Raw genomic sequence first — 13,832 nt, 5'->3', positions numbered from 1 at the left:
TATATAATTACACCGCAACAATGACACCTTAAAATAAAGTCTAACCGAATTTTTATTTTAAATTCTATGTAATATGTCACAATATTACTGTTTTACTGTATTTACTGCATCAAAGAAATGCAGAATTGGTGAGCATAAGAGACTTATTTCTAAACATTACAAAAGCATACTGAACCCGAAGTTTTGAACAATAGTGTATGTTTCTGTATCAAGTAAAATAAAATAAAAATCCCCTAAGGAAGGTATCAATGGACTTGACCAGACAGATTGTATATGTTTCATTACAATTGCTCATGTAACATCTGAGAGGGTCAGATTATCATTCCAACAATTCGGTTTAAACCACAATGTTGCCGTTTTTGATGATGTTAACAGCCGAAGCCAATTTTTACGTGTGTTTGGCACTTGGCAAGTGCTAATTTCGGACCCTGATCTACGTGGAAGTGTTCAGCTGGATCACGGCATTACAGAAGGTTTTCCATGACTCATTCATGCATTCTTGAAATATTTTGTAAAGGGCAGCGAGAAAGAAAAGGAAGGTCTGGCTCAGGCATGGGCAACCACATTAATGCCATGCCTCTGTCCCACATACGCAGAGCCATGTGGAGGACATTTTAATGACCGTGTTCTGCAGCATGTCATGATCTTAACAGAACTTCACTAGAATTGTTTACAAAAGAATAAGTGCTGGAGAATTCTCATCAGCCACACCTGTAAATGCAGAGATCTGAATGCAGTCCACTTCTGAGGTTGTGGGTTCAAGCAGAATGTAGCAGAAAAGCAAGGTCCCTCCCTTCTGCAATTTTCGTAACTGAATATTCTTGCAGTATTCCACATACATAATCGTGTGGTTCTTTTTGCTGTCGCTTTCTTCTAAGAAGGTTTGTGGGAACTGATGATTTCCTTTGGCTTTAAGTTGGAGGTGATCTGTTCAAAAGGAGAAAGCCAAGAAATATACACAGTTCCAAAACATCCTGTTGAAAGATCTACTGCCGCAAAATTAGCACTTCTCACATGAAACACATAACAGACTCAACTCACATTTTTTTTCAATTGAGTTTGGCATTAGCATGAGGCTAAGCTAACAACTCAAAACGGGAAAATCATCAAAAAACAGAATTGGATAAAAAAAGTCACATTATTTCAACTATTTTTTCAATACTTACAGTACCACTATTTTAATAAATTATAATAAACATTTATATCACTTTGTCCGCCATTTTAGATTTTTTGCTTTTCGCAAATTTTAACTAATTCTGTGATTCAGAATTTGGTCAAAAGAAGGTACTGAGGCTCTTAGACTGCAGACTAATTATGTTGATAATCTTTTGGAGCCTTCACATCAAGGCTGTAGGCATATATGGGATTGTTGCCCCCATTTGTCAGTGCAGCACAGCTGATCGGTAGTAAATGCTGCTCCACCTGAAAGCCAGAGGGCGCTCTCACACAGACACGCCAAATATGCCCCGCAGAAGTATGATAACACACATCATTCCAGGAAATCCCAATGGGCATCTTACTAATAAACAGAAGACTGAAACGCTTTGATTGATTAAACATGACTAATAAACACACGACTGCCTTATTCTGTGTAAGAAGCCACATCATCTCACAGAAGGATGCTCAACTGTCGTTATGAAGTGAGTTTGGAGTAAAAGCATGTTATTAAATGTTGTCTTTTGTTGGACAATAGGTTATTAAATGCTTCTCATGTTTTTAAGTGTGATTACATGCAATTGCGATTAATCGTGCAGCCCTAATATATGTATATAAAACAATATAACCATATTTAGCTCTTTACTGTCGCTTTCAGTTGGAGGAACCAATGTTTTTTCTTTGATTTTAAGACAAAGTCAGTCTGTTCACACTGTGAACGCTGAGAAAGATACACAGTGTCAAATGAGCCTGCTGTCCAGACATTATAAATCATAGCTTCCATAAACTGTGGCCACTAAAACTTCAATAATACCTCCCCTATCAGAGTGCAGTTGGGAAAAGGGTTGTGTAGGGGGGCTGCAAACTGAAACAGACTGTGCCCATCTGGATTCATTAACAAAGAGAAATAGACGGGGGGAAATGAGTTCCAAGGGAAAAGAAGCATTTCAAGACTGTATAATCACAATCAAGGAAGGCTTGAACATTTGAAAGAACAACATGTTTTTTCCTGTGGTCTAATAAAATTAAAACACAGGCAAGTCAGATACCTCCGTGGCCTCATTGCTGCCTCGCAATTACAGAGCTGTAAACTTGAAAAAAGAACACGAGTGCCAGGCTGGAGGAAACCACGGCCAAACTCTGACTTGAATTACGATCACAGATTGTGACCATGTGAAGTGCCAGAGTTGAAGGAGCCGTAACTTTTGAGCCGTATGCCTGTAGCACGATTATAGATGTGCAAAATATAAAAAAAAAAAAAAAAAAATTATTAGTGGGTTATACAGTAGATGACTAATCTGCCTCAAGGATAACCCTGAATAATTATGCTGGTTTACCCTGATCAGATTCTTATAGAGGGTGTTTCTGTGAGAAAACCGTGAGTTTTGAGACAGGTTTGTACAAGCTAAAACATCATATAGCCTCTTAAAAATGCAACGCTCATTGTGAAACCATCAAAAACAGTGGGGGATTGATTAAACGTTATGATTTTAAACAAACTTATGCAGTCTCTTTAAAATGAAATCTGCTGGCCCCAAAGGAGATGAAAGGGGGTGCAGTGGGTTTATAGAGAATAGTGTAAAAAAAGTAGTCAAGTCACCTTTATTTATATAGCGCTTTAACACAGATTGTTTCAAAGCAGCTTTTACAGCTTTATTATTCAATCTCGCAAACAGAGGTAATATTTTCTGTACAGCAGCTCTAAAAGTAAACAGTGTCATAGTTCAGCTGAAGTAATTTCAGTTCCGTTATAAAGATCATCAGTTATTAAATTAGTTCATTTCATCTATAGAGCAGTTCTGCAGAAAACAGTGATGTCATTGTCCAGCTCAGTTCAGTTCTCATTCAATAGTGTCACTGCAAGCCAGAGGTGACAGTGGCAAGGATCCCAAACTCTATCAGGTGACAGAATGGAGAAAAAAAAAAACCTTGGGAGAAACCAGGCTCAGGCAGGGACCAGTTCTCCTCTGGGCAATGAACGAACACAGTGTCTTTAGGAATCAGGCTGCATCACAAGTCAGAATGTAGATTGGGTAGCATTCAAATATTCAACCACTTGCAGTTGTGTTAAAACTGTGTAAAAACTGTTAAAACAAATACATAAATAAATAATCCACTCAAAATGATTTTTTTCCCCTTTTTTCTTTTAAGAAATATAGGGCCAGATTTACTATACAGAGTAAATTAGTGTGAGAGCGTAATCCTATAAAAGTGTCAATGGGAGTGGAAAGACTTCTATTGTTGATTTACTAACGACACGCAATTTAAAAAACACTGACACAACCAGATCATTTCCATGATGACCAACACAATCTACCAAGAGCAGCACAAATTCACATCTGGTTTAAGACATGCTTTTTTGAGGCATTAAATAATGGCGTAAATACCAGTAAATTGACTAGCGCAAACGTCACATTGCATGATTCATTTAAACACTCTCCTCCCATAAATGTATGATAAAAAATTAAAAAAACACTGAAGGTGATAAGCTATGCCTCAAACTTTAAGGTATTCTCTTGACATAGCAGTGGCCGTTGTTTGCAGGCACCAGCCGTTGCCCGATTGCATCAATTTGTCTTTCAGTCCTCCAACTTCCCCAACTTTGAAACAGGCCCCCAGTGGAGAGCAAACTCGATTAGGTCCACAGGAACCAGTTCACAGGATGCAAATTGTTGAATAAAAATGTCAGCTGAACTTCCTGTGACCTTACGGCTTTATGTGCTTGTAATACAGAGTGGAAACAGCTAATCCTCTTTCGATTTTGTGTGTTCCTCTCCCTCTCTCTCCGCAGCTCCATCTGCAGTGACTGTCATCAGGAAGGACCGAACATCAAGAAACAGCATCTCACTGTCTTGGATGGAGCCAGAGAGACCCAATGGGATCATTTTGGACTACGAGGTCAAATACTATGAGAAGGTGGGGGCAGTTTAATTTCGACTCGCTGTGGGCACTCACTGCATTAACATTTTAATTTGAAGTCATCATGTTCTTTTATTTGGCCTCATTAGGAATCTTGGTCCAGAGTGCACATCCATATATCTGGGAGCATTTCAAGTCATTAGTGGATGTGGTTTAATTTGATTGTTTGAGGTGAAATAGATTCTTTCTGTTCTGCTGAGAGACGTTTGCCTGAAATTAAATGTTTAACCAGGTACTAATGTTCTCACTATTTTTTGTTTTTGCTGAGCAAAATATATGTCTGTCGGACAGACCCTTCAGCCACCTGAAGAGAATCACCCACCTGTTCACTGTTCACTATGAAACTCTTTTAGAACTCTATAAACCAGTGGTGAGTGGGCCTTGATGAAATAGGGTGGACCTCTCGAATTACATAATTTTACAATACATTGGATACAAGTAATTTGACAATTAAAGCCCTATGTGCACGGGATAAGTATTACCTGGTGACCTCTAGTCATTATAATAATTGTGGAGGTTGTCAGTGATCTTAATCCCGTGCGAATCAGCCTTGTCTGTAATTTGTAAAGTAAAAATTCTTCTTTTTATGATATATCATACAGCTAGACCTATAACGACAAGACATTTCCAAAAAATAGCCTATTGACATCATATCCGGGAGATAAGTCAGTAAATTCGAGTAAAATCACAGGCTTCGCTTATCCCGTGCGAATGCGCCACTCGAAATTCAGATGTGGGGGGATAATTTCTAAATCACACGAGGTCCCCAGATAATATAATCCAGTGCGAATAGGGCTTAAGATTAGTTGAATGTGATTTACTGTCAACCAACAGTTTCATGAAAACAACAAAATCAATTAATAAATAAAATAACCAATGAACCGAATAAGAACAGTAAACAAAGCTAAATAATCATAGGTGGAGCGTATGAAAGGCTTGAGTGTATTACTTAAACCACTGCCTGGTGCTGCTTCTGATGGCTTTTAGAGGGAAAAGCTGCTCATAACTGCTGGTCTAGGATCAGTTATCCCTGTAATAATAGCATATTTGTGATTTGGCAAGCGATCCCCTGCATTTCTGTGTTTGCGTTCTGAAAAGCGTCAAATGTTTCTATTTACAACATGTTTTGCAGTTTGGAGCAATGTAGCCAATCACAGACATGTACATTGTTTTTCATGCTTGACCAGCGGCCACATACAGGCTCCAAAGTTTCGGAAGTGACATCCGATTAATTCATGTATTCAAGGAATTATTATTGTCATGTAGGCGTGATTTTTTTTTTTCTCCTTTCCCACAAAAAAATAAAATAAAAAATATTTTGTGTCTCATTTGATTTGGTGGACCAGCCGTCAATCTGAGTGGATCCAGTGCCACATGGCCTTTATGTAGCCTCACCACTGCTATATAGACATAATGTATAATATCCAACACAGGCTCATTGGAAAAAACTTACATGTGGCAACTTTTTTGCACAACGCAAAATACGTACCAATACGTACATATCACAGCAGTTTCAACAAAAAGCAACACTAGAAGCAGTAACACATCAAGCACTTTTAATAGTTTTCACACACAATTATGATTACAGGGGCAGATTATGGATTAATAAAGACTTGTTTTCACGCGGCTCCTTGCACAATTATGTTACGACCTCAAAACACTTTTTACCACTATGGTAAATTTATATATTTGTAAACAAATATATTTTGGAGTTTTCATCACTTAACCAGCTCCATATGTTCGGTTTTAATGACGTACTAAGCTTTCTCAGTAACTCAGCTGGTACAGAATTGTACTTGTGATGCGGAGAGCTCAGGTACGAATCCCATGAAAGACGAGTCCAGCAAAAGAGCTCAACGACAAGAGTTTAAAAACAAGCTAAAATGCCATGGTTACGATTACGTTTTTATGTCACATTTGCTTTTGTTAACACTATTAAGGTAGGTTTAGGGTTTAGTGTAAGGTGTACGTTATTTTAAAATGGAGCATTAATCTTTTAGCGCCACTCACCGGACATTTCAACTGCGGTGATATGTACAAACTCCAACGTAATAAAACGTTGCCATATTCACTTTCATCTTTCATAAAAATATGCAAAATAATAATAAAACCATGCAGTCTAGAGCCAGTCAACTTGAATCATGCAGTCTACAAAATGTATTATTTAAACAGTAGACAAATTATAGTAAATATATAAATTATAATAATAATGCTTGGCCTCTGTGAGCTTACAATTAATCAGCATTGTGTATATATGCACTCAATTTCTCATAGCTTCAGTTCATTCAAAATCAACGAATATGAACATGCAGATGGATTTTATTTATTTGTTTAATTGTGACTATCTATTTAGTTTTGTTTCGAGAACTCTATATCCTATCTGAGAATGCCTTCTGCACCAATTTTCTTTCTCTCTGTGTGGGAAGTGCACAGGCAGTTTTAGAGGAAACATTGCTTAGTACTCACTGACCAGGACAGTTCATTTTAAGCCTTCTTAACAATCTGTGAAAGTGCCAGATGATCTCGGCTTTGGTCTTGTAACACTGGAGACACTGATCTAAACACCACCTGCCCATTAAAGCCCTTGTGGGATACAAGCCCCTGCTTGCCCATCTTTAAAAAAAAACAAAAAAACTTAACACAACCTCTCCTCTCCTGTCACAACCCACTCCGGTCGGCCCTTCCGCTGGTTTCCTACAGATGCCATATGATTAATGAGCCGTAGTCTTGATCGAGGGTTATTGTTGTAGCGCTGCTCTGTTAGGGTCAGTTTTCAGAGGACTCTTTCATGCTGTCAGATCTTGTGATGTCTTCTGCTCCTAGGTGAAGTGGGTAACGTCTCCTTCGCTATAAAGAAAGCGCGACTCTGGGTTTGGAACTTAACTGGGCCCTGACATTGCGGGAGACTCCTATCCCGAACTGGCAGGGGATCTGAGGGTGTGAAAGAAAGCCCTAGAACAGTCTCCAATGGCAACCATCCAGGATTCTTCCCGCAGAAAAAACATTCCGTAGCTTTGTGGATAAATGGCTTGACTGTATGACCACACAGAGACGCACAGAGTGAAATTGTAGACAGGATTTGATTGTCTCCAAGACATGGTTCATCTTCATCATGACAAAAAGGTCTTACAAGTTCAAAATTGAAAGCTCATGCCAATATTGTAGACAAGCATCTCATTTCAGGCTGTGCTTTCCACTCTCCAAATACTAGGGCTGAGTGATATAGCAAAAAGAGAAATGATATCTAGATATTTATCAGCCTTCTGACGATTTGTCATATAGCTTTTGAGTTTAATGTATTTACTTTGAGGTGGCTTATTTCAAATGAATTTCAATATATTGTTTCAACCCAACAGTCATTGTGGCCAAATTATAACACAGTTAAAATAAATTTTTAAAATATGGCTTTAAGATTTTATGTTTAATTATTTATTTAAAATGTTATGTGTTGACACACGTTTATTGAATAGATACAGTTTAAACGGATTCATGAAAACACATGCTTTTTATGAAACTTAATGGCCCAAAAATTTGCATAATAGTTGCTTCAGTTAAGATTGCTGCATAATAATTGCTGAATAAACTACTCTTCGGTGGTAAGATTTATTTTTAAGTCTCTGATGCTCACCAAGGCTGCATATATTAGATATAAATACAGTAAAAACAGTAATATTGTGAAATATTATTACAATTTATAATAAACTGTTTTCTATTTTAATATATTTTAAAATGTAATTTATTTCTGTGAAGGCAAAGCTGATTTTTCAGCAGCCATTACTCCAGTCTCCATTGTCACATGATCTAGTCATTCTAATATGCTGAAACGTTTCTTCTTATTATTAATATGTTGAAAACATTATTTTTTTTTTTTTTGGAAACTGTGATCAACGTTCAAATGATCAGCATTAATTTGAAATAAAAAATGTTTTGTTACAATATAAAAGTCTGTCACTTCTGATCAATTTGATGTGTCCTTGCTGAATAAAAAGGTTTTTTTTTTTCAATCTAACTGACTTACTGTAAACTTTTGAACGATACTATATTGTGAATATTGAAAATATCCCCCAGTCATAATGAAAGGATATCTTACAGTAAGCATTATCTGTTAAGTTATTTTGACAGGGCTCTCAGAATTAACGGGGATTTATTTCCAAACAGGGTTTATTATTACGGCCTCAGATTTACCGTATAAGCATAAACTGAACAAAAATCAACTGTTATGTAACCTAAGCTTCTGCAGAATGAGCTAATAAGTTAGCCATAGAAACAGTTTGAATCGCTTCAAGAAAGTTAGGCCTGCATGTTTCACATGGAAACTTTATGAGTTGACCTTTTGAGGATAGCAGCTCAACTCTCTTGAGCCGAGTTACACACTCAGAATGTGTTCATCATTTACATTAAATCCAAATATGCTGATATTGGTTTTCCATCTGCTGGTGAAAAAGGAGTGTTTGTTAGATTCATTGGACCCTGTGCTTCCTAGTGAGGACCTTTGTGATGTGTCTTTCTGTGAGATCAGTGAGGCCCAAATCTCTGCCTGTGGAAATGTGTTCGCTTGGCCCTAATCCCCTTATTTGCAAGCAAAAGGCAGCTCATCGTGGGCTATTTTCCCCGTCTGGCACAGGTACACTCGGGGTCTCCTGAAATCCTCCATGTCTCATTTGACCCTGGGTGGCACAGTGTTCCCCGTTCACAATAAAATCTGGTCCTTCTCTCCATTGAATCCTGTTAATTACACAACCTTGTGAGGCATTGCTTCATCAGGCATAGCTGGAGTCGCCCAAATCCTACACAACTGGTGCTGCCATGTGGAAAAGCCAGGGACACCCTCGGTAAGACCCTTGGTGCCCCTTGATCTAGGCTGGCAGAGGATAACAAGCCACCTTCACCCTCACAAAACACACACTGAGAAGGAAAGGGGGCCCCAAATCTTCTTACCGGATTCACTGACACACTGGCCGCAGACTTGAACATAGAAACCTCATAAAAGAGAGCCAGATTCGCTAAGTGACTTTTCAAAGAAAAATGTGGCATCAACGGGCAGAGTTCAAAAACACCATGATGTTTACACTGCATAATGTTGTATAGCGCAAAATCAAACAAACTGCGCTTAATGGATTCTCAAAAAGGCATCGGGATGCATGGTAACCGGAGTGATGCAGCTCCTGTGAGAAAGCAAGAGGTCCAATCCGGAGGTCCAAGAGGTCCATGTTGCTTCACTTAAAATAAATCTCTTTTTGATTATATGCCAGAGGGGAAATACTTTGCTCTTTGTGTGTATATATCAAATTAACAAAGCTATGAAAGAGGAAAGAGCCTTACAATTCAAGCATCTCTAAATACTTGAGCACTCTGGCTCATGTTTCCCTGACGTTACAGCATCCCGGTCGCTCTCGTCTTTTTGGGAACACTCACAAATCTGCGTTTTCATCTTCATCAAGGTGCACATTTATGAATGTTTTTTTTTTTTTTGCTCCGTTTATCGTATTGATCTCACAGTGTATTTGAGAATGTTTATTTCTCGTCAAACTTAGATGGAAGGAGTGCTTTGGAAAAGCCATTTCATATTTACAGAATTTCTTCTTTAGAGGAGAGGAAGGCTGTAAGCCCAGATTGCAATATTTAGACTGTCAAAGTAGAACATGACAAGCATATTAAATTCCACCAATAGCGCACTTGTCGAAATGTAACAATTGCACGCCTTGTCAAACCCCAGAGCTGGGAGGTGGCTGATGCGGACCTAGGACATATGGTAAGAATATTTTTTTTGCAGCAAAAATTTAGACACACCTGTATATGATTTCCAGCTGATCACATGATGTCGTGAGCAGTGAACGGTGACACCCTGTGAAAAGATTTATGACTCGAACAGGGATGCGTACAATATGACACAAGGTATTGGTTTCGTCTTCCGTGGCAGAGTGAATTTATATTCGAGGCCTCCTCAAACCATAAAACCTGATGCGCTCCATTTGTGGCTTTGCATTTAAAGTTCAAAGATTAGAAATGGTTTCTGTTCTGCGTTCGGGAAAGAAGTAGGAATGTTTGTCGTCAGATCCAGATCAAATGTGATGTTTGCATTAGTCACTGGGTTTCCACTAGAGTCCCGCTACATCATATGGATGTTTCTTTCCATCATGGGTCGTGTCAGTAGACGTCCTACCGCATTTATAAAACTGCTAGATATACAGATGAAATCACTTTTTACAAACAAATGTCCACTGGTGACACTTACAGGCTCTTCGGGGACCCCAGAAAAGAGCTGTTTTGGATTAGTTCTTCATTCAAAAAGTGCTGTGAGAGGAGCCGAAATACCAAAATATTGCTTCTGGGGCTGTATTATACAAACTTCCTATCTTAATTCTTGACTTAAGATTTAAAAAGTTCTATTTCCGTCCTGAAATTGCCATGGTTGCTAAACAGATAGGATTTAGAGTTGGGATGTTTCTGTAATATCAACATTATCACATCGCAAAACTTCTAAAGCTCAGCCGCGCTGACAGATGTAAAGCCAAGTACAAGACCATCTATGATCTAACTCCACCATCGCTGCACATACTGGCTCTTTGTGAAAAGACATGTGAATAAAAAACATGCAATCCTGGTAAAATATGGCTTTTCATTTGTTTTAAATGTTCTAAGTAACATGTTCAAACTAAACTAGCGGTCTGGTTTTGATTTGTATAAGTCTGGTCAATGTCAAATATTATTACTTATGTGGTGAAATGTGTATTTAAGCCGTTAGGACGCATATTGTGCGTGCATATTTGTTTCTTTTATTTTTTGCTTATTATATTTCTTAGGCTTTAGAAATGTTAAATACATTTGAGGTCATGATTTCAACATTTTAGCCAAATTATTTGAGTGACTTGGTCTGTTGTTAATTATTATTATTTTTTTATATAATATGATGTTTAAAATTACTATGTAATAATCTACATATAATTTTACATTGTACATTTATTATATATTTACAATTCCACAATTATTTATATGACAACATTCTATTAACATTAATAATTTCTCAAAATCAAAACACTACTATGTGGGTTGTTGTCTCTTATGTTCACCGAGGCTGCATTTATTTGATCAAAATAGTAAACATTATAATATTGAGAAATATTATTAGAATTTAAAACAGATGTTTTCTGTTGTAATATACTTTTATTAAAATGTAAATTTAGATGCATCATTTATCTCACATGATCCTTCAGAAATCAATATAATATGCTGATTTGGTGCTCCAGAAACATTTCTTATTATTATCAATGTTCAAAATGGTTGTGCTTCTTAATATTTTTTAAATCTATTTTTATAAAATTGCAAAAGTCTTTAATGTCACATTTGATCAATTGGTAGTAATCCATTTAACATCTGTTTTAGCATTTTAAAAGCCTTGTTTCTTGTCTATTTGCTCACATTGTTATAAATGTGGCTATTATTGCTGTTTTATTTGTTTCTGATTAGTGGATAAGCAGAGGATATTCAAAGAAATCCAGCGTATGTAACTGTACACTACATCTCTCATCTATAGTGACGTCTGACAATTATGGTCCATACCGTGGCGCATTATGAATCCTATTAGCATGTGTAGTCTAGACGTGAAACCCAATAGAGCTTGATCTGTTACATGTTTACCGACCCTCGAAAAGATGCTCTCAAATCTCATTTTGCCATTAATTACTTCAGCGTGGGGAAATTCAATATCTACAGTGTGGACAAGTGAGCTATTCTTAGAGGTCAACGATAGAGCAAAACACAAATTAACTTTTGAAGTTTTGCCATAACACTAGCTATGGCTGAAGACTGATAAGTTACATGGATGAATGTGCTGGATAATGCCGGCAAATGAGTGATCTCTCTGTTTGTGGGATGTTTTCCCCCTTTTTCTGAACTCCTACAATATACAACTGAAACCTCCGCTCTTTCTCATTCCACTCCTGCCTCTTTTTCCAGTCAGAGAAACATCTGGAAACAATGGTTTGAAAGCAAAGACGCCCCATAAATCAGTTGGGTTTTTTTGCTTGTAGAGAGGATCAACGTACCACAGAAATCTTTAGGAAAGCCATAAAAATGTGAACTGAAGGTGGCAGTATATTAAGATGAGCTGGCACTGTCCCAGTTAGCCTTAGATGCTCCCGATGGGCATGCGCTTTCCCTTTCCTGTCCGCTCGTATGGTCAGATGGTCTTTGTATGTCTCTAATGAGATATGATTTACTTAAAATGCTCATTATTACGGTTTAAGACAAGGCTCTGCGTAAGTGGCCTTGAGTTGCTCTAAGTCCCTTTAAGGCAAGTCAATCCATATTAGTAACAGTCCCAGGCAGCTGTTTTTAGGGTAGGTGGTAAACATGCGTCTACTAGAATAGGATTTTTTATATATATATATATATATATATATATATATATATATATATATATATATATATATATATATATATATATATATATATATTCTTTAAAAAAATTCTTAAGCTTCAATCAAAATTAAATTTCGCCAACTTAATCAATTCAAATCCTGTTGGATAAAAACTAGTCCCGGCCCACATTTTCTTATTAAATATTTTCTTATTAAATACTTTTATTCAGCAAGGGTGGATCAAATTGATCAAAGGTGACAGTAAAGACATTGATAAAGTTATAAAAGTTTTCTATTAAAAATGAATGCTGTTCTTTTAAACTTTCTGTTCATGTCATGAAATAATCCTAAAAAGAATGTATCATGGTTTTCATAAACAAAATATTAAGCAGCACGACATTAAAAATAAAATAAATATTTCTTAAGCACTAAATCGGCCTTTTAGAATATTTTTTGAATGAGCATGTGACTGACTGGAGTAATGGTTGCTGAAAATTCTGCTTTATATATTACATTTTAAAATATATTAAAATAGAAAACAGTTATTTTAAATTGCAATAATGTTTCACAATATTACTATTTTTACTCTAAACTAAAGACAATTGAGTTATGATCTCCTAAAATTATTCACTCAGAAATTGGTAGTACATTTCAGAAAGCAACGGCAAGTAACACATTGGATTGTTAAGTAGAATGACTGAAATAGTATTGTATTCTTGCAAAATATACTCAATCATCTTTTTTTTTTCCGTTTCATTTACAACTTAAAAAAAAAAAAAAAAAAAAAAAAACGTTTTTTCCTGTGTATTTTTGATACAAAAAAATACAGCCTTGGTGAGCATAGAGGCTTCTATCAAAAACATTAAAAACCCTTACCGACCCCAAATATCTGACCAGTAGTGTATATGGGATTATGAAGTAAAATATGTTGTGAAAAGCACTTCAAGTTGATATTATACATTATAATAATAATGTATTATAATATCATAAAAGATACATTTGAGTCACCATTAACCTCATTCATTAATCTTGCATTGTTATTGCAGGCAAAAGATGCTCAGATGTTTATGCTATGCTGAAACTAATTTATCTCCTTTCTGTTTTCCTCTTGGTTTATTTCCTACAGCAGGAACAAGAAACCAGTTACACCATCCTGAGGTCGAAGGGCACAAATGTCACACTGAACAGCCTAAAACCCGACACCACGTACCTGCTGCAGATCAGAGCGCGCACCGCTGCCGGTTATGGCGGGACCAGTCGCAAGTTTGAGTTTGAGACCAGCCCAGACTGTAAGCATTTACTTACTTCCTATCATGCTGTGCTCTATTTACAGTCACATTCCCCCAGTCACCACGCCGGATCTATGCGATCCATTCACAGCTGTGCAGAACAAAGAAC

The 13,832-nt window shown here is 36.9% G+C and overlaps 1 protein-coding gene across 2 annotated transcripts in view; it reads left to right on the top strand.

Annotated features, from left to right (window-relative positions):
* Positions 1–13,832, top strand: part of epha3 (eph receptor A3) — a 153,174-nt gene that overhangs the window by 93,726 nt on the left and 45,616 nt on the right. For both annotated transcript variants that reach the window (XM_056252218.1, XM_056252219.1), the window contains exons 6-7: positions 3,947–4,071; positions 13,561–13,723. In XM_056252218.1, the coding sequence (XP_056108193.1) occupies positions 3,947–4,071; positions 13,561–13,723 (288 nt within the window). The remainder of the gene's footprint in view (positions 1–3,946; positions 4,072–13,560; positions 13,724–13,832) is intronic.

Source organism: Rhinichthys klamathensis, unplaced genomic scaffold (assembly GCF_029890125.1).
Source record: "Rhinichthys klamathensis goyatoka isolate OS25496 unplaced genomic scaffold, OSU_Roscu_1.1 h1tg000093l_1, whole genome shotgun sequence".
Classification (NCBI taxonomy): domain Eukaryota; kingdom Metazoa; phylum Chordata; class Actinopteri; order Cypriniformes; family Leuciscidae; genus Rhinichthys; species Rhinichthys klamathensis.
Note: the sequence above shows the minus strand (reverse complement) of the source record. Positions and strands in the feature narration are given on the sequence as shown.